At 42.2% G+C, this 25,749-nt stretch overlaps 1 protein-coding gene across 11 annotated transcripts in view; it reads right to left on the bottom strand.

Annotated features, from left to right (window-relative positions):
- Positions 1 to 763: 763 nt before the first annotated feature.
- The window catches only part of dachd (dachshund d), a 133,441-nt gene continuing 108,455 nt past the window's right edge, over positions 764 to 25,749 (bottom strand). For 5 of the 11 annotated variants that reach the window (XM_080412554.1, XM_080412553.1, XM_080412548.1 and 2 more), the window contains 5 exons: positions 15,564 to 15,709; positions 12,254 to 12,401; positions 9,969 to 10,169; positions 8,392 to 8,460; positions 764 to 3,627 (listed from right to left, as the gene is read on the bottom strand). In XM_080412554.1, coding sequence (XP_080268680.1) covers positions 3,590 to 3,627; positions 8,392 to 8,460; positions 9,969 to 10,169; positions 12,254 to 12,401; positions 15,564 to 15,709 — 602 coding nt within the window. In that variant the 3' untranslated portion in view covers positions 764 to 3,589. Of the gene's footprint in view, positions 3,628 to 3,921; positions 6,456 to 8,391; positions 8,461 to 9,968; positions 10,170 to 12,253; positions 12,402 to 15,563; positions 15,710 to 25,749 lie in introns of those variants that run through there. The other 6 variants (XM_080412545.1, XM_080412546.1, XM_080412551.1 and 3 more) reach the window with 3 other exon arrangements.

Raw genomic sequence — 25,749 nt, 5'->3', positions numbered from 1 at the left:
TATTTGTACTGAATTGAATTTATTACAAAATGTGCACTGATATGAAACATGTACTGTAGCTGGGGGGCCTCTTTCCTCAGTCGTCAGAGCAGAACAAGGCATCAAATAGAGAAATAAACAGGATATCTGACTAGTAGCTGTGACTGGCCCACATTTCGCAAACTCATTGAAAGTGAATGGAGTGAATCTTTCACTGCAACGAGGGGAAACAACCAAGTCACTGAAAGGATAAAGTGGATGTGATCTCATCCATTCTTTCACTCCAGATTAGCCCATAGTGCGAGTGGCAGAAGTTCTTTAGTCTCAATTCTGAACTCAGGAGTTTTGTCGCATGATTGATTGCTCATTGTGTGTCATATTTGTTCTTTCAAGGTTGATTGAAACTTTAACCTCATTTTTAATAAAGAGAACAAAAGCTTGAAATATTTCAGACCTTGAATTTTCACAATGTAGTATTGAATTATGCAGCAATCAGTCAATTATTCATCTCTGTGGCTGTGTTACGGCCATGCTTTAAAAAGCATGCAAAATGGGAACAGGACCAGCAATGCTGTGTCAACACATTTCTCTTAGAATTGCTTACTAGAGAGATTTGTCTCTCAAAGTCGATTCCATATATTTTCTTACAACTTAAAATGACTGTACCTGTTACCGATTGCTATGATCTGATCCCTGCAGAACTTTATAGCACCTTTATGGCAAAACGCATGGTCATTCAGCATTAAAAGTCAGCACCAATAATCATTACAAACACACAAGAGGAAAAGAGCAAAGTCTGTATGAAAAATCTCCAGTTTTTTCAATAAAAAGAAGTGCCACAACAATGGAGAATGTCACTGAACAAAACAAACATCTTAATGAGTTTAGAACATCAACAAAGCATGTCAATATTAACAAACCCTCAAAATTTTGGTTCTGAAGGGAAAGTGAATAATCATCACACTGTGTACAGATACACTGAAGGTGTTCAAAAAGAAGAATACAGAGCTGTTCATTTATCAGTGAAATATGTTGAATTAGTGTCGTACACTTGCACATCAAATTACACATGAAATCATCTATTTACATTGAAATGAGTTTGAGCTGATCCTCATTTACGCATTTTATTCTGGGATAAGACTATGAATATAAAGCGCACACACATGCACGCACACACACGCACACACAGACACACACACACACACACACACACGCACGCACGCACGCACGCACGCACGCACGCACGCACGCACGCACGCACGCACGCACGCACGCACGCACGCGCATTAAAAAGAAAGCAGTACTTATACAAGATATTCTCGTCATTTGATTATTCATACAATTCATTTTCTACCATACATTGTACAGAATGCTGGGCTCATTAACCTTGCTACAGTACAATATACAGTACCTGCATGGTTTTACGTCATACATAATAAATAATTCAGAAAGGGTAAAAAGACTCAACTTCACTGGACTGAGTTCAAAATGCTTATCTTATAAAGTAACAGTTTTTTTCTATATACCAGAAACATGACAGTGACTTACAAGGATAAAAGAAATAGCTGCGCCCTATCTCATCTACACCTGTATTGGCATATCTTAACAATCAGATGTATTTCATGCCAAATGACTGATTTTATCAGTGGTTGTGATATACAGTATACAGCCTAAAGTTTATCTTGGCACACTACAAGTCTATTTACATTTTATGCCAAGCTACTGGCCTTTTGTACTCTCTACACAGCTAAATCTGGAGTGTTAATTTAACACTCCAGATTCAGTATGAGAATGAATCCAGTGACTGACGACTCTTTAGAGCAGGCTGTTCAGTACACAGTAAAAGCCTGAGTTTTCATTTAACTAAGAGTGATAAGATGGACCCTTTGTTCACTCTCAGTTATATTAACACATAAGACTTTACTGTATATACATACATTATTAAAGAGTGTTCATTGAGGCGCTGTACAGTTTGTTTCAAGACCGTTGAGCAACATAGTTAACTCACATTGCGTATCATCAACATGTTAACTTTATTTGAATTTGAAGTACAAGAGATGATTTGAGAAGCTATATAAGTTATCAGTGACAAGTTGACAACAGACCTAGACACTCCATCAAAAATAAAAATAAAATATAAGCAAACACATAGTGAGCATGGGACACTGATTCTCACCTGATTGTATCACATAAGTTCTAAAACTGTTCTCGTTATACTGTATGAATATGACATCAGCTCGTCTAGAGAATAAAACTTATACACAGATGCTTAAGCACCAAAATTAGAAAAGTATTGTCCGCAGGGACAGTAACAAGCAAATAATTACTTATTATGGGATTTATTTTTTTCCTCATTAGGACATCATGAATGGCGTTCTAAAAGAAAAAGAGTTCATCTGTGCTTGTGTGTGTCACACAGGAATTATGTCATTAAATGGCATTTAGTTGTGTCAAAGTTGCGTCATGAGTGACTGATTGTATATAATACACAAGCTGACACGTGGTCATTAAGAGACAGGATTTAAAAAAGGAAAAGCCTTCTGAGGCATTTGTTTAGAGGGTGTTTCATGATAAACAAAATGTACATTAAAATCAAAAGTACATTACTCTTCTTACAAAGATTACAGTACTATTGAAAGCGCAGTCTTCATTTTGAAAGTGAACTTGTTTGATAAGTATGTTTCAAAATCATATGGGCTTGAGAGAGTCAACCCTAGTATTTGTTCAGCACAATATAGGATTTATTAAATATCATAATTCCAGGACAAACATTTACATGCCTGCATGCTTTCTCACCAAAATGGCAGCTATTTGAAAGAATGATGGCTCAGAAATAGAACAAAACAAAACTATAAGTTTATATAAATGGCGGTATTGTTTGCCTAATAGCTCTACTGCATACACAATACCTCTTAACGTTATATACACATACCTTGTCAATCCACCCCGTTTCTGATAGAGTGAGTTTCTCCTTTCGTTATCATCAGATCTTGTATATACAACAATGGTAAAAAGGAAACTTGATTGTATTTTCATCTAATTTAGAAAAAAAAACATTAAAATCAAATATCATTCATCTCTTTTTGATCAACACATGGATAGATTCACATTAGTTTTTCCCCCCTCAAGGTTCATGTCCAGGTGTAAATTTTTCAACATCTTGAAATCAATTTGAAATACAAAACAAACTTCAGTCGAATTGTTTTTTTTTCGAAGCTTTCTCGCTGGTTGAAATACAGTATAAAAAAATCTTCAGTGCTGTGAATTTATACGAGTTATTACCAACTGTGTACCATTGGTACATTTAACTGTGCTCAATATATTTACTTATTTTTTTCATCCTTCAGTTTAGCCAACTGACTGTGTCCAGACCTGCTTTCATCAAACTATTTTCTGTTGACATCTGTGAGAAAAAAAAGACTTAATTCTACAATCAGACACAACGTGACTCCAGCGTTTGGCTGAACACAGCACTTCCATTGAACTTCTACAAGCAGCTTGACTTCTTTCCCCTACTAAATCAGCCTGGTTAAGGGCTCTTGAGAATCTTCATGGGTTTTCTTATTCTTTTCATTTTTTCTCCACCCCTCCAGCTCTCCTCTCGGCCTTATCAGTACATCACTGTGGTTTTCAGGAACAGTCTTCCATCTGCAACAGATGACACACGGCCAGGGTTAGCCCACATCACCAGCCAACACCAACATCCTACTGATACGAATGCAATTTAATCATGATTTACACTTCGTCGTACGATCGTGTCCCGTGCTGAAAATAGCTGATCTACAACCTAACAACGAGTCGCATAATGATGCGGTGTGAGCTTGTAGATCTGCTATTTTCAGCGCAGGACACCGACAACTAAGTATTTAACAGGTACTTGTTGAAACACAACTTTTAAGGGCCTCAAAGTTGGCCCTTAGTTGTGTAATTTTAGCTGCTTTACAAGAACAGATAAACTAATGATGGTGGTTATGATCAAGCATGACATACTGCACTGTATGTCAGTCTGTTCAATGCAAGTATAAGCAACAATACTAGAACTTATTTTTTCATTTCTTTACAATCATATGTCCTATGGTGAAGTAAAACCATTTCTACCTGTTTATCTATGATGACATTTAATATGTCATCTACATTCAATAATGATCGTAAAACTGCATTCATATTTGATTACCCAACAAAACACAAATATCTGAAGAGCAACGGCGAGAGCCGCACTCCCGGCCGCCAGAACTGCATGTCACATGTGTTTAAGACATCTATCCAGATACGCCTGTTTGAACATAATATTGCACTCATGATGTAAACGCTTTATAAGTGACATTTCCTGCAAGGAAATAGTGTTTATTGAAAGCGGCAGACATTCCTCTCCGATGCCATCTCCAGACACCTGCAACCTAACGAGCTTTGTCCATTTCCAAAGAACACTCTTGTCTGAGTGTACGCCTGAGTGAGCAGCGGTGCTCTGACGCTGAGCTGGTAAAAGCATCTGTTAGGCACAGCTCAGGAGCATGTTTGACGTTTATTACCCTTGCATTTCCTCTTGCCAGAGAATGCAACATTACTGCGATTTAAGCAGCAGCCTCCCCTCTCCGTGGCAGTGTACCTAAATAATTCAACGTTAAAGGGAAACGCACGAGGATAGACAAAGTGGCGATAGATTTAAGAAACAGCAAACGTGTCGTTTGCAGCCAGACATGACAAGCAGAGCGCCGGTGACAGAGGGAACACAACTCCTTAGAATTCCATGGAGATGTGTAAGGTACACCTCGTGTATTTCCATGTACTTCATGTAGGCAAACTAATTTTACCTTCAGCAGTATTTCCTCCATTAACCACTTGGCCCTATTATATAGCTCGGTCGTCATACGGCGGTGTCGCGAGAAAATGTTCGCTATTTTTTGAAGATTTCAGAATTTCTTTTAAATACATTTTGCCTAACGACATGCCCAAAATAGGGATGGCAGGTTAAACATCGTTCAATAAAAAATTAAAAATTAAAGCACTCATTTAACATTTCAATCTATTGTTCTTGATGATTTTTTTAATCCGATACCCAATGTACTCATTGCGTTATCAGTTCTTCATCAATTAGTCCATTGCACTAGACTGAGCTCATTCCCAGCCTGTGGTTTATGTATTGTGATGCAGGGGGAGAGGCGAGAACAAAGGCTTGTTGTGGGGGGGGGGGAAGACAAACACACAGGCTAATTACCCAGCAATGCCGTAGGTCTCAAAGGCATTGCACTCTGGCCGCCTCTATTCAAGCAACACCACCGAGTTATGTGTAAAAGTCATTACAGCATGAATGCAACGCTAAAAATAAAATCAACCCAAGGAGGGGGTGCTGGGGGGTGTTGAGAGTGTGCGACGGGATCCACAACTTGACACAGATGAAACACACAGCTAGCTCAGCTCACTGATACTGTATGTCTGTCTGTCTGTCTGTCCATCTGTCTGTCTGCCTGCCTGTCTGACCAGCTTCACGGTTGGAGCTGTTTATAGGTATGTTAATCAAACGACAGCCAGCTGATTCCTTGATAGATGACGACAAGTAATAAGTTGCGAGGAGAATGTCAGATATTGTGTCGTGGCATTTTATGCTTTATTTCAGATGTCAGTGTAGTAGAAAGACAGGAAACCAAAGGCAGAGAGAGAGTAGAGTCATGCGAGACAAGACAGGGGTCGGATTCAAACCCGGTTCCTCGCTCTCACAAGGAGCATATGGTCTGTGCACTAACTGGCTGAGCCACCAGGCACCCCCATGTCAGATATTGTGGCATTGTACACGGAGGAGATATAAAAATTATCACAAACGGCTGGGAATCAGCGGAGACCCTTGATAAGCAAATCTCACTAATTCAAATCCGCTGCACAGGGCGCCAGGGTGCAATATTACTGCAAATGTTGAAACATCTGCTTTGCATACGCAAATAAGAAAAAGAAGAAAAATAAGAAAAGAAAAATTATGAAAGAATGTCTCATCAAAATATGTTAAAACTTTAGTATTTTTATATTCAAATCAAGATGAAAAGTTCATTAAAGAGGATAAATATTTCATTAGATGCTAAATAAAACAAAGGGAATTTTTGGCTTCTCTCAGCATAAAATTCCTTTGAAAGATTAATTAATACATGTAAATTATGCAAATTATGCCCATGCAAATATTTTATGAAGACAATTAAGGGATCCATTAATTACAGTCTTTTTGCTTCACTGACATTCATTCATTTAATTTTAATTTCACTTTAACTGTTTTGATGTTTAATCTTGCAACAAAGAACTTTATCTCTGTGCACAGGGTCGTGTAAACTTGCCGAACACATGGAGTGGCAAGCAGGCGGGAACCAGAGAAGATACAGGGGGAAGATATTCATGTGTGCACCGTTGCCAGGCAGTTACTGGCGAGGTACAGTCCCAGTAGCTCGCCTGCCTGTGAAAACAGCCACGCTCCCACTTGGACCCGATTCAAAACACTGCGAAAGCAATTAATAAACACAGACTGTGTTAATATCGCAGAATTAGAGAAGTGTGACAAAAGACAAATAGAAATAATTAGTTCTCTAAAATTATGCTCTCATTAATTTTTTTTTCTCTCTCTCTCTCCATTCCCCTCCCTGAGTTTGGAGTCGGGAATACAACAGGCATTTCTCTCTGCTTTCATGCGAGTGATAGGCTTGTTTTTTCCCCCCTTTGCTTGTGTAATTTATCAACATCATTTTTTGCCATTTGAGGTTAATTATACAGCGAGGCTTGCAGAGTAGAGCAGAGGAGACATGGGTGGCAGACAAATGCTTCTCTAATTGAACAGAAACACAGAATGTCGCCGGTTATTCAGTACCCCCCTCCTTCATGCCACTCCTCAGGGCAATGATCAGTGCTATTGAGAGACCACAAGAATGATATGGTCCATGGCCACATTATATCTCTCTATCACAGATGAGGGGCAACAAAGGCTTCCTCTATTTGCTTTCTTTTGTATAGTGATCTGTAGGTCCAATTCTGTCGAAAAATGTAAAAAATAAGGAGGAAAAAAAGAAAGAAAAGAATGCCTGCATGCATCAAATATGCGTGCGAGGCGAGGACGGTCTCTGGCAGACGAATAAGGAGATCTCGTGCTAACGAGGCAGTGTAACAACTTGAAGACGTTCAATTTGAAACGATTATACTACAAAGGGTGGAATTGCTCCACATTACTGCGAAATGTTAGAAATTAGAGTTGCTAAATATACTAACTTGGTATGAAATAGGGGGTAGAATTATAATTGGGCTGTATCCGGAAGTTATCTTTTTGGATAAATGATGACATATGGACTTCCTTTTTTTGGACGGCCAACCCCTTCAGATCCCTGCAGTAACGGAATGACATTTAATTAAGGAGGAGTCATCATTTCTTTATAGCACAATTTGCCTGATTATTTCTTTTTACGCTACTTTAACAACATATCAGTTCAAACATTAAAGAGTTAAAAGGGGGCCCTGGATTATTACAATTACAAAGATGAAAATTTTCCACTTTTCAAAGTACATTACATGGAGTATTTTCCAAGATAAATTAGGACCTTTCTTAGTGATAAGGAGAGTTCTGAGCAGACGCCACAGAGGCATATTAGAGGAAGAAGTTCTAATAATAATGAGGATGTTCAACCTCTGCAAGGTGTCTTGTATCTGGGTAAACACAGATAGCGGAGAGCCTACAGAGGTTATCGCCTGCACACCACCTTCCCCAAACACATACTGCACCCCCAAGGCTAACAAACAAACCGACCGTTAAAAATGTACACGGCTTATTCATAAAATGGATTGATTTGTTCCTTTTATTACTATCAAAGGGGGCATTTCCAATGCTTTTCATGGCTTTATGGCTCATTAATGCTTCTTGAGCTGTAAACAAAACATCTCCTTCACTCCATCTCTGTGATCATTTCCTCCGATTCACCTCTCTCCTATAGCCGTCTTTCTCAACTAAAACTATCTGAATTCAAAAGGCAGCACTGCCATTAAAAAAGTGTAGTCAAAGAACAATATTATGTCTGCAGAAAGGCAATGATCTTGACCTAGTGCTGCGGCCCAGATGGTGAGCTGTGTAGCCTAACAGCAGGCACACAAACTAATGTTCACAGTGGTGTTTGTGCGCACGTGCGACGTGCGTGCGCGTGTGTGCATGTGGGTACACTCACATCCATGTGTGGAATCTAGAGAAGACAGAGTGAAATAGTGTGTGTGTGTGTGTGTGTGTGTGTGTGTGTGTGTGTGTGTGTGTGTGTGTGTGTGTGTGTGTGTGTGTGTGTGTGTGTGTGTGTGTGTGTGTGTGTGTGTGTGTGTGTGTGTGTGTGTGTGTGTGTGACAGAGAGAGAAAGAGAGAGAGAGAGAAAGAGAGAGAGATTTATAGTCTCATCTGAGCCCCTGTACCTTGTATTGTCCTTTCAGCATCTGTTCTTCCACTGCTGCGGTCACTCTCCATCTCAGGGGTCAGAGAATCTGGGAGAGGAGAGGGATCACCTCAGTTAAACACCTCTGACATCAACCCATCAGCGCTACTACTTTAACTGCATCTTTCATTCAAAACGAGAAGCAATGTATTGGCGAAGCCATAGGCCCCTACAATTGAAAATTGTGAAAAAAAAGAGCTAAAACGCGATGAGTTGTTATAGCTTGAAAATCTGTTCGTTTTGGCGAGTCACACCATCGTATGATGGAGTATACATTTGGATAGTAGCCTCTGGGGGGGAAACATTGATAATAATTGATCATTTTGAAAATAATTGGTAATTTATTAAAAAAAAGATTTGACTGACTGACCAAACGGTGGAAGATAGACAATATTGATTATGTGAGAAAACATTGAAGGCTAAAGCCTGATGTCGCATACCGACCCGTTGTGAGCTTCTAGACGGGCAATCTTTTGGCGTGTGACGTGCCAACACCGGCATGCAACGGCATATAAACTAAGCATACATGCAGTGGTGGAAAGTAACTAAGTACATTTACTCAAGTACTGTACTTAAAGGGATATTTCACTTTCAAAAAAACTTTGGGTCATTTTATCATCTACTCAGGCTTTTGTGAGCCCCCCTGACCGTTTTTAAGTTGCTTGATTCAGTATTTAGATATTTGATATTCATTTTATCAGACATGCCCCCTTCCTATACAAACCCATTATAACTTCAAACTCTAACTCTGTTAGATTCATCGAAAACACCCGTCCTTGGTTCTGGTGACTCACCCTGCCCTCCTAATACGCGAGTGTTAGTGGCAGTGTTTTTTTAATAACTTTTTTCATTTATTTTTAATATTTTTTTGGGAAAATGAAAAAAAATTGAATACAATAAAAAATAAATAAAAAATAAATAAAAAAAGTAGTCGAAAAAACACGGCCCCTCACGTATTAGGAGGGCAGGGTGAGTCACCAGAACCAAGGACGGGTGTTTTCGATTAATTTAACATGTTAAAAATTGAGTTTGAAGTTATAATGGGTTTGTATAGGAAGGGGGCGTGTCTGATAAAATGAATATCAAATATCTAAATACTGAATCAAGCAACTTAAAAACGGTCTGGGGGCTCACAAAAGCCTGAGTAGATGATAAAATGACCCAATTTTTTTTGAAAGTGAAATAACCCTTTTTGAGGTATTTTCTACTTTCTGCAGTATTTACAATTTTCAATAATTTTACCCCACTACATCTCAGAGGAAAATATTGTACTTTTACTACACTACAATTATATGAAAACTTCAGTTACCAGTGACTTTGTAGATTTTGATTACTATTACAAAACACAGTACCACTTCAGCCCTATATATATATTTCGGCCATTCGATTTTTTTATACATTTTGAACTGGTGAAATGGGACATTCTGCAGAATGAGCACTTTTACTTTTGTACTTTTCCTCAAGTACATTTTGAATTCCGGACATCTACTTGTAACAGAGTACTGTATATCTACATTGCAGTATTGATACTTTTACTTAAGCAAAACATGTAAGTACTTTTTCCACCACTGCATAAATGTGGCGCTGTGGCTGCGTGAAGAGTGGTCTGACCGTTAAGCGAGCGCATGCTGTCGGCGGGCGATGGCTGTTTGAGAGTCATCTGCTCGGCCATTTCTCTCCTCTTGGACTCGTACTCCAGCGCCTCCTGCAGTTTCCTCTTGGCCTTCTTCTCCTTCTTCAGACGCTTCTGTACGATCGCTGCGAGTAGAGTGGGGAGGAGGGGAGAGGGGAAGTGTCTGTCAAGGAGAGGCTGCATCCACATTGCATTAATCTATTGCAGGTACAGTACGAGTATTTGAGGATTTGTTTTCTGAAAATCCGACAAGTTAGATGACATTGAAATGTCATTTTCTTTGCCCCTTTTTCTCCCCAATTTAGCCACGCCAGCATATGTGTCGATGAAATGAAATTTCTCCCTGAGCAAGACTCTTAACCCCTAATTGCTCACAGGCCCTCATTGGAAACAAGCCCGCAAGGACTTTCATGAACGTCCTGTTAAAAGGAATTATCCTTATCCTTGTATAAACCGAGCCCCCAGAACCCAGTGGTTGCATTGAAGCGCATTGGACATGCTGGCCATTCATAGGTACTGCAGCTTAAACGGATGGGGCCACTGCACAATGTACGAGCGAAAACGGTTTCGACCAATGGGCTCGACTCACGAGCTTGCGCACAAGCTTGCGCATGGGGCCGCCCACCTCTGTGACGTAAAACGCGTCACTTCTGTGACACAGTGGCCCCAAATAGGCTACGCCCATCACACTTTCCAACCCGGAAGAAGGGGTGATTTCGCCTCATGCGCTGGGTGAGCAACTCAATGCAAGTGGATGGGAGGCGATATCCGGTGCCCTCTCTGTTATTTTTAACTCTATGGTATAAACGCTCGACAAAGCCGGATGCACTGCGGTACTTAACCACTGCACCACCCGAGCACCTACCTGACATTTCTTTATTATGTTTTTTGTTTTTTTTGCAATGGTAGTTATTATATATTAAAATTAATATTGACACACATCAGCCATTTTGCTCTTACTTCATACTTGGAGGGGGTGGGGATTTCCACCTCCTGAGTATTATGAAGTAAAGGCCTTTACACGCCGGGGGCATGATAAATAATATGAAAGCGCTAAATACTCGCTGATGAATATTTAGCATAAAAACTATTAATATAGCTGATGCCTCACTTATACAGGTCAATGCCTTTATTTAAAGTGCGGCAGCTCAAAAAAGTCGCCCTGGTTCCGAATATAAATTAATTAAGTTAATAAATTAAGTTATATTCGCGTTCTGTGTGAATGTACTCAGTTAAACAGTTAAAAAATACGGACACATTTTTTCGGACAAATTAATCGCAAAGAAAGGAAAATCCTCCCCTGTTGTGTAAGGACCTTAAGAGCAAATTGACCACCATGTGAATTTGGTTAAAGATTCAAGATTTATCTTATTTTTGTAACTAAATCCATTACACCCATCTAGAAAAGCCACTTCAGTCACAAATGCCGGTTAACAAAGCAGAAAATAAATTAATAAAATTAAAAAGAAAAGGGCTGAGCATATACTGGGTGGGTGCTGTTTAGCAAACTGCTACGGGGAGTTAAAACAAACTGAAACATTTATTAGGGATATTTTTCATGAATTTTTCTCATTCAATATACGTCTTGCATTAATCATACAAAGCTGATGCATAGAACATGAGACCATTAAGTGAAGTAAATTTTGCCTCGCCATTGTTGGCAAAGACTCTTAAGACATTTATTTTGATATCCTAATATGTATTTCTAATTAGGGTGGGTGTGCAGGGAGACGTGTGGATCGTTGTAAGCTGCATCAAAGAAACACACGTATACACTTGTCTTACTGTACCGCATGTGTGTTTGAACCTGTTCATTATTTGTTCATGTTAGTGTACAGTATGCATTTGTGATTTGATTGGTGTTGTCTTTCTAAATTAGACGTTTTTTGTGTGTGTGTGTGCTGTGGTATGATGTTGTACACAAACATACACACACGCATGCGCGCACAAACAACCAGACACATGCGCACGCAGGTATGTGTACGACACGCACACGCACACGGACACGCACACACACACACACACACACACACACACACACACACACACACACACACACACACACACACACACAGTCCCTACAGATATATTCATTCATCCACTCAGACATCACACCACAGCACTCATACCACCCACCCACACACTCAGACGCGCACACACACACACACACACACACACACATACAGTAGCAGGCAGTGATCAGGAGTACCTCTGTTCTTCTGCTCCACAGCGAGCTGCTTCTCCAGGGTCTCCCTGAGCTCCCTCTCTCTGAACAGCTCCATCTTCAGCTCTGTCTTCTCCAGCTGCACCTGCTTCTCCTGAGCCCGAGCGTTGTCAATCGCCACTTTCAGCAGGCCCTGTGCACACACACACACAAGCACGCACGCACGCGCACGCACACACACACAGGTATAAGAACACCCAGGCACAGATGTATACACACACATATACATACAGACACAGGAAATGGGAGGAGAGGAGGAGGGGGAGCGAGAAAGACAAGAGAGAGAGAGAGAGAGCGAGAGAGATGTGAGCTATTTAACACATTGAATGCCAATCGCGTAGATCTACGCGAACCTATTTAAAGCCGCAGCGTGCCAGTCGCGTAGATCTACGCGAACCGCCGATTCCCATGTTAATCGCCCAAGGTGCACTTTCCGAATTTTTTTGATCCATTTCCGTTTCCGGTTTTCGGTCGGAAACGGAATTATTCGGGTTCCGGTTTTTTCGATCGTATCCGCTTCCTGTCTGGGATCCTGTTTAAAACTCGATTTTCTCGGTTTGTTGTTTTTCTCCTCGCTGATCACTGTTTAGCGTGTATCGGCTGTAGCTTCAAGATGGCGGCTCGCATTTGGAAACTGTTTTCGCTGGACGTTTCTCACGGATCCGCTGTGTGTTTAGAACCAAATGAACGCGCACTTTTAACTTATTTAGCGAGGTCTGTGGCGACATGATAAAAACAAAAAAACAACAATAAAACGCTGGCACTGGTGAGTACATTATGAGATTAAACTCTGGCATGGAATGTGTTAAGAGCTTCAAGATGAAATGACAGCAAGCCACAGTTAAAGTATGTCACAGCACTGCTTTGTACTGCCCACAGGACTGGAGAATCACGCAGGGACAAAACACGGCTGGTGATATGTGATCCCTTTCAGGCATATTACTGTCATACCACTGTGCTTTTCATCTCTCTATGGTCAATTCTAAAGACGTCAGTGGCAGCGAGTGAGGAAACACCATCAATTAAAAAAAGAAAGAGAAAAAAAAGCCAACGATTGGTTTTAATCAGTTGAATAATGAATAACAGAAGCGATGAGTGCCGGGTTTGTCTGACCCCTTTTGGTCAAAGCCGTGACATGCAGCGAGAGACTACAGGAGCCAGCCCAGAGAGGAGACTTGTTCCGCTCTGTCAAGTCCTGACATAGCAGGTGCAAAACATGTTGAACTTTCATACGGCTGGTTAAGTTGAATTTTTGCCATCACGAAAATAGCTCATGTCCACTGAGAAGAGTATGAGGGGTCTGTATGGTGTGAGGGCCACAGCTTGACCCTCACACTTTGAGCCCTCTCCCTCCATTGTGATATCTGTTGAACCTCTTGTACCTGCTTTCCTCTAAGTAAGGGGATGTCAGCCGCAACTGGATTGGTAGAGATATATCAGATTTTGCATTTGCATGTGTAAGCTCCTTACAAGAAACAGCTTGAGTGGGTAATGCAAATGCCATAATATATCAGTCACAGAGCCAACACTCCTAAGACCTTCTTGACAATTGGAAGGTACGGCTCTCTGAATCATAAGCCTGTTATACTTCGTTGTGCCCCGGTGTCATGCGGCAAAAGTACACCATCTAATAGCTCACAATGTGCCGCATCGTGTCGTGACAGGTTGTGAGCTTGTAGATCTGCTATTTCAGGTGCATGACACGTTGTACAACAGAGGATAAATTAAGGACACAACCGTATAGTACCGCATGCCGTCTTGGCGACAACTATTCCCCATCGACGTGCAATTACACCAAATGCAGCAGGCTATATCTTACTAATTGTTGATTCTCGTGACCCCAATTTATACTAAGTTGCTTTATCTTAATTTTCCGCTCGGCTTCATTTTGTTGATTTGTATATAAATATTCAACGCAGAGATCATTATCAGAGATGACTTAGCGGAGTGCTGGGAGTTGGAGAGGGTTTTACAACGTGTGGCTTTCTAATTATCGCACAGGAGCCAAAGGAGACGCAGGGACTCTGATGCCAAACCGTACCGGGTGTAACGAGAAGGGCAGTGCTGTATACACATCATTACACTCACACACAAGGCAAATACATTCATCTTTCTGACTGGGGGTGTTTGCATTGAAGCCTAAATGGCACTCTGAGGAGAGGAACGCTGTCAAGGTCTGCAGATTTACACAGAGACTAAGTTGCAAGGTCTTAAAAAGTGTGGGTTTAGTGTATTGGGTGCAGGATATTGTGGAGGTCAAATTTAAACGCGTGTGCCTCCTAGAGTTTAGGGAGTGTCTCCACGGTTCGCCTTCCCCAAACCTGTTAGCGGTCCAGGGATGATGACCTATTTTTGTAGGTGGAAGGAAGGAGGAATATACTGTAGCATCTTCATGCTTTCCTCAAGAAAAAGACCATAGAATTTTTACATTGGATTATGGATTATTGCCGAAAGCTCTGTGGCTAATAACAGTTTATGATACTTACACATTTTGTTCAGCAAGATAAACACCCCGTTTACAATTGTTTAAGTTTAAATGCAATCACCAGAATAAGGTTAGGCTATAGACAAACTACACCACGGCCACAGGATATCAACGTCACCACCGAGCTTGTGAGTTCGGCGTGATGATGTGTAATGCCCCCGACAACCTCTGCAGTCTCACTTCGCCACTTGTTAGCAATCGCCTGAGACATAAAAGTGGGGTATTCAATGACTTATTTTATGTGGTAGATCAAAACGTGAAAATCTCTTATTAAGCTTGTGTTAACCACAGACCTTATTTCCGGCATCTAATCAAAAACCCATTAAAAAAACCAAAGACTTCGAGCTGAGGGAACCAGAAGGGCAAAAATGCAAACTCGTTTCCTTGTTTTATAACTATACTACAAACTTCAGCACTCTACAGTGAAATGTACACCTGTATGGCAGTATAGAGATCCTTCTATTGGTGTGATCTGCTTTGGTATTAGTAAGTAGCTACAGTAAGTGGATTGGTTGCATATATCAGTTAAGAATTCTATTGACGGAACCTGTGTGCGTACTAGTAAATAGTGATAACACTGTATTGGTTTAACAAACTTACCAGTGAATATACCATTGGTGGCTTTCTATTGTTGTAACAGGAGTGATTGTATAGGAACAGCCTACAACATGTGTGGAACACGTGTAAAACAAGGATCACGGTAAATGCTATAGTTAATTTATCGCTGAGAGCATACAAATGGAACAAAATGGCTCCATTTATACATTCTCCCAGTTAAATGAACACTGCGTATTTTAAAGTGGAAGCTACCTGTATGTTGGTGAGTAGGGTCTCTATCGATGACAGACCGTCGGGGAAGAGGAAGGGCGAGGGGAAGCCGGGGGGCAGAGCCTGTCCGGCAAATGACAACCTCTCATAGCTGTCTCTTGCTGTTGGGGTGCACATCGGGTTATCATCTGGAAATAACAAAAGAAAATATATATATTAGCAACCATTCATATATTTTTATCCTGACAAAGTCAAATCCTCAGTTTTACACTGAGGATTTTATTGTGCAGTTTGAAAACTTCACATTTTTCATAATCATTCACAGATAGATAGAAGGCAACCATATAGGCTATATAGCCTGAGAAACAGTGACCCTGACTCTAAGTGACCAGTAGCGACGAACAGATCTGTATTGATCCGTAAAAAAAAAAGAACGAGAAAAAAGCCAATCCCAGCTCTCAGAAGCATAGCGGTTCTGCTTCTTGTGAGAGTCTAGTGTATTGTTTCTCCTCTCGAGGCTTGAGCGAGGGGTTAAACAATATATAGCAGGACATAAATCCAGCTTTTCCCATTTAAGAGATGTCATGGCGATTCCAAAAATCAGAAGCAGGCCCCGCACGTCGACCCCAGAGGCTTGCGCTTCCTTTGTGTACGCACGCACGGGTGCCTGTCAAACCTGAGATGACATCATCCTCCATTCATCACCGGCAGAGGGGCAGAGCCCTGCCATCTGCTGTCCAGCCTCTCCACCAGGCCTCTGGGGGTGTGTGCGTGTGTGTGTGTGTGTGTGTGTGTGTGTGTGTGTGTGTGGTGGAGGGTAGAGAAAGACAGAGATGCAGAGAAAGAAAGAGATGCAAGAAAGACAGGCCGATATGCAGACCCATGTAGGCACGTGCAAATAAAGACACAGAGACGGACCGACTCGCAGACTGATAGACAGGCGGATGAATGGACAGATACGCAGATTTCCTGGACCTTTAAGTGAGACAGTGCTACTTGCCTCTTCAGTTGTAAGACCTGTCTGGGGTTTCCCAATTGGTAAACGTCCTCCGTCCACCTCACAGACAGTTTATTAAAGCTGCAATCCCTGCAATTTATGTCCTTCCCGGGATTTGAACCCGGGTCTCCCACACAGGGGAACAACATTTCTACCAATGAGCTAAGACGGAACTTCCACTTGGACAGGACAGATATTACCATTTGAACTTGGGGGCAATACCCCTTGTCAACCCGTAGTGACACTACCTGAACACAGGGTCTACAGAAGAGCAGGAAGACCACCTCCAACCACTGCAGATGTACTAGTTATATTGTATTAACAATATACTCTACCATACAGATTGGTTAAATATAAATGTATTCACTAAAAAAAGTTCCACATTTTTGTTTAAAACACATAAATAGTAAAAAAAAAAAAAAAGACTACAGGACCTTTTTGCACCATCGGCTGTTTAATTGTTAATCTAATTTGGCAATTTGTAGCGTGGTGCTGTGCACAGTCGCCCGCTCCACTCTCATCCAGTATTCATACGTGTTTATGTGGCGGCCTGACTCTTGTACAAACAGAGTGGAGCCGAGCAGCTCTGCCTCCACCTCCTTCCCTCCCTCCCTCCATCAATATTCACCAACGCCAGCCAAGTGGTGGGAACAGCTGGTCTTACATTAATTAGTTTAAAGTATTTATTTCACCCATCCTCAGAGCAGATTGAGCAAAAACATTGGAGATTATTTCAAGCATCTGCAAATGCCCTGGAAACATGCACTCGCCAAAAGTCGAGTGTTCAGATTCACAGTTTAGGTTTCTGATTTGGAGTGTGTGTGTGTTTTTTTTCCTTCTTTCCTCTCTCTCTCTCTCTCTCTCTCTCTCTCTCTCTCTCTCTCTCTCTCTGCAAAGGGAAGATGGTGAAATATGCACCGCTGGTCCGTGGAGAGAGTAAACAACCTTTCTCCTTTTTCAGATGGAGTTCGCTCCTGTTGATTAATTAGAATGGATGGTTGCCTAATGGATTAAAATTTGTTTATAATTTAACTTCATAAAAATAATGAATTGCCTACTTTTAAGAAGCCACTCCTGTGGTAATTTGTTTTGTTTGGTGCATTCCCTTCTGCGTTTCAACGAGGGCGTTGGGGTGGGCACGTAAAAGAAAGAAAGAAAGAAAAAAACTTCTCCTCCTGCTGTGCTGCAGTATCACACTCCTGTTTTATCTCAATAAAATAGCTAATCAAAGATCAAAGGCATTACGCTTTGCCCTCCCAATCGTGCTGATGTAGACGTATTGTGCGTAGTAGGTGCATGCATCACCCTCTGCCATATTACCTCCAATAAAATCAGCATAACAACCACAGACGTTAGTAGACCTTGGGGAAAGGTCTACCGTTGTAGCTTTGTAATTGATTTGTACTGTAGGCACTTTGTCCCTTATTTAATGTTGGCATTAATCATAAATCATTGCTTTAACAAACTCCGGCTTCCCACTCAGCAGGCCTCCCCCTCCAACACAACGTTGGATCACACGGAATATTTGATGGCTTTGTTGCAGGGGAAACAACCTGTCATGCTCTGGGAAAAGCAAACAGCGTGTTTTGTTCGACAGACTCCAACTACAAAACAGCAACCCCTTGTCAGATAACATTTCCACCAGGAGCTATGCATAAATACCGGCACTTTCAGAAAAAAAAAGAGATGGGAAAGTTAATAAACGGCTAATTCAATCAATATAATCACTACTGGCTTTAATGAAGCTCAAATGTACATTCGAAAGAACATGATCTAGACCTGCATGCAGGCTTTCCCCCCGCATGCTATACCAATGCTGCTCTTTTCCCTTCATGCCCCCCCTCTCCGTCCTCAGCACCACCTCTCTCTCCATGTGTCTGGCTGTGAACGCTGGCATGTGTTCGCATGTTTATTTCTCACCATCGCATCCAGAATCATTGACTTCAACTTAATTACAGCGACAGGCGTTGGAGTGATGGGGGCCCGTGGAATGGAGTGCTCTGTTTCCAGGTGATATTTCTCCGCTAGCCTGGCTGCCAACAGCAGCTGTGACAGGCTCTTGTGCTTTTTTCGTGCACACGGTAAAGGCACAGTTAAGTCCCCCCCCCCCTACCCCCCCCCCACACCGACTATGAAATACTTACTGTATGGAAAAACACCGGCCAGGTCACCCCTTGTCACAAATAACATTTCACGCACAACTGTTTCGGCGGATAATAGGAGCCACAAATAAAAATGGGCCGCTGTAAATACAATGCATTCTGAATGAAATGCCATAATTTAAAACAACGCGCGCCCCCCACCCCCCCTCAGCATCCTCCTCCTCCACCCTGTTCTCAATAGCTGCAGAGGGAGTCCTTGACAGTGTGCTAGCAATGATGAATCACCTATCCAGTTAATTTTCTCACTCCTCATGTGTTGTGCTGCTAAAACAGGGGCCCAGGAATTGACTTGACAAACTATGAATGTAAAAAATATCACTTGGAGGGATCTGGGCTTATCTCCAATTTACATGTTATTAGATTTGTGTTGCACGCGGCACTTGGACCTAGCGAGACTCAGGAAAAAAAGATGGGGCACATGATAACCGGAGATAAAACATGTCTAAAACCCACTTGAAAGCCTTTTGAAATATTTGACGGAGAGTCGCGGGGAGCGGAGAGGGAAGCAAACGGAAAACTGGCCTGATTTAAAATGTGACAGACATGCGTTGCAATCTGCTGTAAATCTAGAGGAAACCTTGGGAAATTTAGCTGCAATCTCTGGATAAATAGCTGTAATTGACCTTGGGAGTTGAAAATGTGCCATATGTTTCTGGTTCCTGTGTTTGAATCTGGGTCCCCCAGGACATTTCAGCAGAGCCCTCATACGGAGGGGCTGGGAGAGGGAGCGGAGAGGAGAGGAGAGGAAGATACAAAAAGATAGAGACAAGAGGAGGAAGGATTCAGACGCTGAACGAGAGATAGATGGTGAAAGACAGAAGATGGATGGACAGATACGTGAAACAGACTCAAAGGAAGAGGAGGAGGGGGGGGCAGAGAGAGAGAGAGAGAGAGAGAGAGAGAGAGAGAGAGAGAGAGAGAGAGAGAGAGAGAGAGAGAGAGAGAGAGAGAGAGAGAGCAGGGCTACATTTGGCTAGCCAGGCAGTGTGATATATTGACAGGTGAAGCCTTTGTCCTTGCAAACCTGTGTTCCTCCCAGCAGGAGAACTGAATGCTAAACCTGGCGGTTGTCAGCGCAGCCGACACAAAGCAAGGTGCTGCTTTTCACTGCACAATTACATTTGATTTGACCTGCCAGCGCTGCGGCGAAGGCAGCCTCCTTCAAATGGAGTAGTTATGACCTCTCGGACGGCCATTAGCGGCTAACACAGCATTATTCCACCTGCACTTAAAGCATTGGATTTGGAAAATCTTGTCAAGGGAAACATCTATCTGCTGTTACAAATGCACTGATGGAAAGCCGGGGGGAGAAAAGTAGCTGAATGCAATTTGACTGCTTAAAAAAACATGAGGAGAGCTTATCTTGCAACTGATGTCTGCACTTTGGAGCCTCTTCAAGTTTATGGCAAAATAAATCACATGCAACTGAAGTCTACTGTGCATTTTTCCCCCACTTTAAATGTACCTAGATAGAACACACTGAAGCACTGTACGGTGCAACCCTAGAATGATGTCACTTCCCCTCAAGCAGGTTTGTGGACAGAGAACATTCTGTGGAAATGTGTGTGATGATACATAGAAGAGACATTCCTTAGGTATGACTAGCACCTGCATATGCTGTGCACATGGGCAGGTTGGGGTTCATGTGATGCATACTCTAAGAGAAGAAGAGCAAAACACACATTCTGACACGCACAAACACACAATCCTCCAAACACACAGACACACAAAGTACGCTCACTCATTACGCACCGAACACACACTAATGTGCCCTCATCGCATTTAAACTAATTTCCTTTTCATCACGGAGAGAGGAAAATGAGTGTTTGCCCCCCATCCCTGCTGGGGGACGGAGTCAAGAGCCCCGGTCCGTTTGGGCTAGATTAACAGGTAACATTTGGCTCCCACTCTCTTATCACAGCATGAAAATCAAAACGCGTGTTTTCCTCTATGGCTCTAGCCCCCCCCCCCCCCCCCCCCCAACACACACACACGCACGCGCACACACACACACACACACACACACACACACACACACACACACACACACACACGCACGCACACACACACGCGAACCACCTAATGTTCCCTTCACTTAGAGATGAAATCACTTGCTGCACAAACCCATTTGGAGAAAGGAGAGAAGGTGAGCGGGACAATCAGGCTGGCCACTGGGCCGTGTTTCCTAAATGCTCTCAAAAACATTACTGTGCACAGGCATAAAATTAGCGCCGAGACCTTAAAACGTTGACATTTAGCATGACTTTTTGGAAACTGACACCCTCATATTTTCTTGTAGGATATCATTAAATTTCAACTGCCCCATGGCTGTGCCTTTCCATTAATAACCAATTCAGTGTGTCACTTCTCTCCCCTCTCTCTCTCCCTCTCTCGCGCGCCACCTCTTTGAAGTAATGAGTCCGTTGCTTTGCCTTAATAAATTGAATCATATTCTCAAGGCCATATGAAGATAGAGCCACAGATGGACAGGCTGCATGGAGGAAATAACCATAAATCCTTTACTGTCAGAGAGGCTGTACGAGGTGACAAAAGGAGGCAATCGCAATACTCAATTGAGATCACATTGAGATTACAAGCGATACAGTGTAGTAGGGTTGATGCCCTGTGTCAGGGCTCTTAAAAGGCACAGCCTATTCATAGTCCTTGATAAAGAATAACTTTCATGCCACCCACTGTTGTTGCGAAAATCGCCTCTAATGATAACATTTAAGGAGCTAACTCAGAATGAGAGATGATTTTCCATAACATTCTGTGACATCACACCTTTTACAGCAGAGATTTCGATGCACTGCAATTCGTGGTTTGCATTATAAATTGCAATACTATCGCACAAACATTTCTAAAAGCATTTCATCATTTTGCCTAACTGTCATATGAACGAGGCAGAGAGAGAGAGAGCGGGACAGAGAGAGAGATAGAGAGAGAGAGAGAGAGAGAGAGAGAGAGAGAGAGAGAGAGAGAGAGAGAGAGAGAGAGAGAGAGAGAGAAAGAGAGAGAGAGAGCGAGCGAGACACAGAGAGAGAGATACAGGAATAGAAAGGGGAAAAAGACAAACAGATACAGAGCAAGAACGAGGGCAGGAAACAAGGGAGCGAATCAGTGTTGACTTCCATTTAGGAGGAAGATATCTTGTCTTTTTATGCGGCCCATGTCATATTTATTGCATAAAGGTCAGGGTGTTCATTTGTTCAAAGTCAGCGTTTTCCCTCTCTCCTCTCCTCCATGTAATAAATGCAGGGGCTATGTCATTATCGGACCTCTGAGGATTACAGGCTTGGCTGACTGTGATGACTGCATAAAAGCCTACAGGACTTTTGTTTCTGCCGGCACACACCTTCAAATGAGCTCTTAAAGTGAACACTGGCCGAGACCAAATGGTGTTTTGTAGAGAGCCTATCACTTACAGTTGGTCAAAAGAGAGCGGCGTAAGGTAACTGAACTTGTAAGAGGTCACAATAATCAACCTCGGTTTTTAACCAACTGAACCCGAGCGTTCCTATTCCGGGCATGTCATAAAAGACGAACATTTGGCAAAAATAGACGATCTACAAGCTCCTAATACATCGTGTTGTGAGCTTATAGATCGGCTACTCTCAACGAAGAGATTTGGTGTACAGGGAAAAAAGCGGGGACCCCGGTCAACAGATACCGTGTAGGGTATAAGTGGTTAAAGTGAATGAAATAATTTAAGAGATGGCTCAAGGCATATAATGATGTCTTGAAGAGATGGCTCACCTATCGACTATGAGACCCACCTGTCAGGGAGATAATAGCTGTGGAAGGACATGGGGCGACTCTTTGAGGGTGTTTAGATTGTCTTTGCATATTGACCTCCATTGACCAGCCCATTTATTGAACAGACAGAAGAATCCCAGAGATTAAATTGGCCTCGACTATTGATCGCGTGTTTTGCCGGAATCATTCAACTTTCAAAAGGAGATCATTTGTACGGTATACCCTGCTAATCTTCCTGACCCACTAATCATCAAGCCATTTATTTCTCACTCATTGTTTGGTTCCCTTTTGTTCAGCAGTTATTAATTCATTAGCGCAACTTCTCATGCAGCTTAACTCTGATAGTGAGCGGAGAGTCCTGTTTCTGCCCGATAGCAATGTTGCATACCAGCAAAACGTGCCACTGAACGTGCGCCCAACATCACACACGCACGCCAATTACATATTGATAATTAAGCATTCAAACAAACAAACAAACAGAGAAGAAATCCCTCATAATCACCAGGTTTAAATAGAACAAGTATTAGCTTGGTGTGCTTGGCCAGATAGCCTGAAGCTAGATCCGAGCTACAGTGGGGTTTGGGAGGGGAGACACATTGGTGTCATTGCCTTGGCATTGCAATCCTACCGGGAGAGGCTCTGCCGTTCTGTTGCTAGCTGAACGAGCGGCGACGTTGGCTGGCGCTAATCCAGTGCTGGATGTACTGAGCTGCTTTTAAATGAAGATGAAAGAACTAAAGAGGAAATGGGAAATGTAAACTCTAAAAGGCCCAGCTTAGGAGGACTCACTCTGTGGGTGCCTGGTGCAGGGAGCCCTCAAAGAATGGATGCAAATCCATTAGCGGCCCTGGTTTCACAGTTATAAAAATACTTAAGGGGTTTTTAAATGGAAGCGACGTGTTAAACGTGTGGAAATCTGTTTTGATAACATTATTCATAACATTGGCTTTGCACCGTGTGAATTAATAACACTTCATTTACAGACGGAAGAAAGCTGGCATGGTATTTCCAGTTAAAGAGATTAATTTTTAAACACCTAATTGACAGGCTGGGGTTAGGCAGGATAAGCAACAGACTCTATAAGGCTGCTGCTGCAAAGTCAAGGTGACTGGAAGACTCACAGAAAGGCTTTAAAAAAAAAAGGAAAGAAAAAAAGAAAAGCAGAATGGAGCACAGAGAGGGGGAGAGAGCGAGGAGAATTAGTCTTCAAGCGCTTTTCCCTCCGCCCCCCATTCTTCCTCTCTTTATTAGGAATGATTTACTTTCTCAGTGAAAGGATATAAAAGCTCAAGTATAGGGAGCGTAATTATAGTAGAGTGAAAATTTAAAGGTTTGACTCACAATGTCCTCAAGTCAGCTAGCAGACTGCCAGACGATAAGAGGGACCACGCTCAACGCTCGGCCTCCAATTGGCTGTGTTTTATAGGCATTGCCAAGAAAAGAGCCTGCAAATAGCACTCGGCACTGCAAGTCTGTAAACATGATGGACTGTGGCAAACTGCTAGGGCCGCTGTTTACCTTGGCAGTGCCTGGTCGCGGCATGTTGGTTGGCATAACTTAATTGCTGTTTACATGTAAATACTAAATTATACAAACAGCCCAAACAACGGAAATGTCTTGAAAAAATACAGAAATACATATTCAGGGTCAACCTTATCTGACTGCAACAGTTGCTACATCGAAGATGTGTTTTGTTTTGAATCGCAAATTTCCTGCATCGTACATAATCTTCATAATTGTTTAATGTTGTTGTCCAAGGGCATCCGGGTAAATATGTTCTCATAATCTGCATAATAGCAGATGCTCAGATATGTAAAATGCACCCCGTGTTGTCAAAAGGAAGAAGTAGGGAGAAAAAAGAAAGGAGAAAAAAAGACAGGTTATTATTCATTCGTTAAGAATAAGCACTGCGGTCATTAATGTCTCCAGTCAAGTCCAATAGATGATGGCTTTGATAACGGACATGTTTTCCTGACACTCTGAAATAGCATGTATAGTAGAGCGCTGGTGCCTATGGTGCATCTCTGCTATGGCTGAGTAAAGCACTTGTTCGTTTGCAGTGAAGGGTAACATGAAACAGGCCTCAGCCCTCTGATGGACAGGGAGATTTCACCTTCGCCAGTGAATGATAATGCATTATTAAATTTGCCTCTCTGCTCACTAGATACACTTAGCTGACCACAGCATATTTATCTCCCCATCCGAGGCTCACGTCTTGGCAGGAGAAAGCATTCTGTCACTTTTGAGGCATTTCAAAGATTAAAAAGAACCTCTCTCTTTTCAACGTCCCTAAAAGCATCCCCCCTTTTTCAGTGAAATGTGATTAGCGGGGAGATGGTGTCACGCAATGGAACATTCATGAGGGGGAGAACAAATATCCAAATGAACTCCCATGTCCTGGAGGAATAGCCCCTCTCTGCACCATCAGCAATCTCTCTCACTTGGGCCGGGGAAATTTGATTGATCCTCTATTGAATTATTTTTTTGCACTCTTTCATTTCAACAGGACGCCACTGACAAGTTGTTTGATCATAAAGCATTATTGTCTGCCAAGTCACATTTCAGGGTTGTCATGGCTAATGATCTCGCCTCCTGACTTAGGGAAAGCCAGGTAGTCAGCATGTGTTTGAAGCCTGCAACACCAAGGACATTGGGAGGACTGCACGAAACACAATGCATTGAAGTAAAAAAAAAGAAGAAGAAGTAGCTTACACTGAATATATCTAACTTTTAATGATATTGCATGGAGATACCATCAATGTCAGTGAAATATTTACATCACAAAAGCATTATAGTGAAACTTCTGCATGAACTAAAGTCGCCTCCCTTTTATCGTTGCAACTGCACAGTCAAAGCCGAAGAGACGAGGCTACTGTACAAATACATGTAATAACCTTTTTTTTTCTTTTCTTACCTCCATTCTTTTTAGTTTTCACACTATATCTCCCTCGGTCTGTCAGTGACCAGAGGTCTATGCCCTTAGCAGCTGTATGGTAATAGCCTATGATACCGTCCCTGCTACACTTCATCATTCAGATGGTAAAGTAGGATTGCAGACAGAGCACTGGAGCGCACCGGCCCCGAGGACGTGGCGGGACATCTAGGGCAGCATTCTGACTGAGCACGCCACAAAGAGAAGGCGTGGTGAACACCCCCCCCCCCCTCCCAACCGGGTGTACAAAAGTACTCAACGCATCAACGATCACTCACCAGACAGCAGGTACGGAAGGATGCGTCTCCATGTGACATAATACAACCGGCATCACCCATTTGCGCTGCGAAGGACATTATGAGTGCATCTCCTATTGTGTCA

This window comes from Gymnoscopelus braueri, assembly GCF_963280865.1.
Source record: "Gymnoscopelus braueri genome assembly, chromosome: 18".
Taxonomy (NCBI): domain Eukaryota; kingdom Metazoa; phylum Chordata; class Actinopteri; order Myctophiformes; family Myctophidae; genus Gymnoscopelus; species Gymnoscopelus braueri.
The sequence above is the reverse complement of the archived record's forward strand: the minus strand, read 5'-3'. Positions and strand labels throughout refer to the sequence as shown.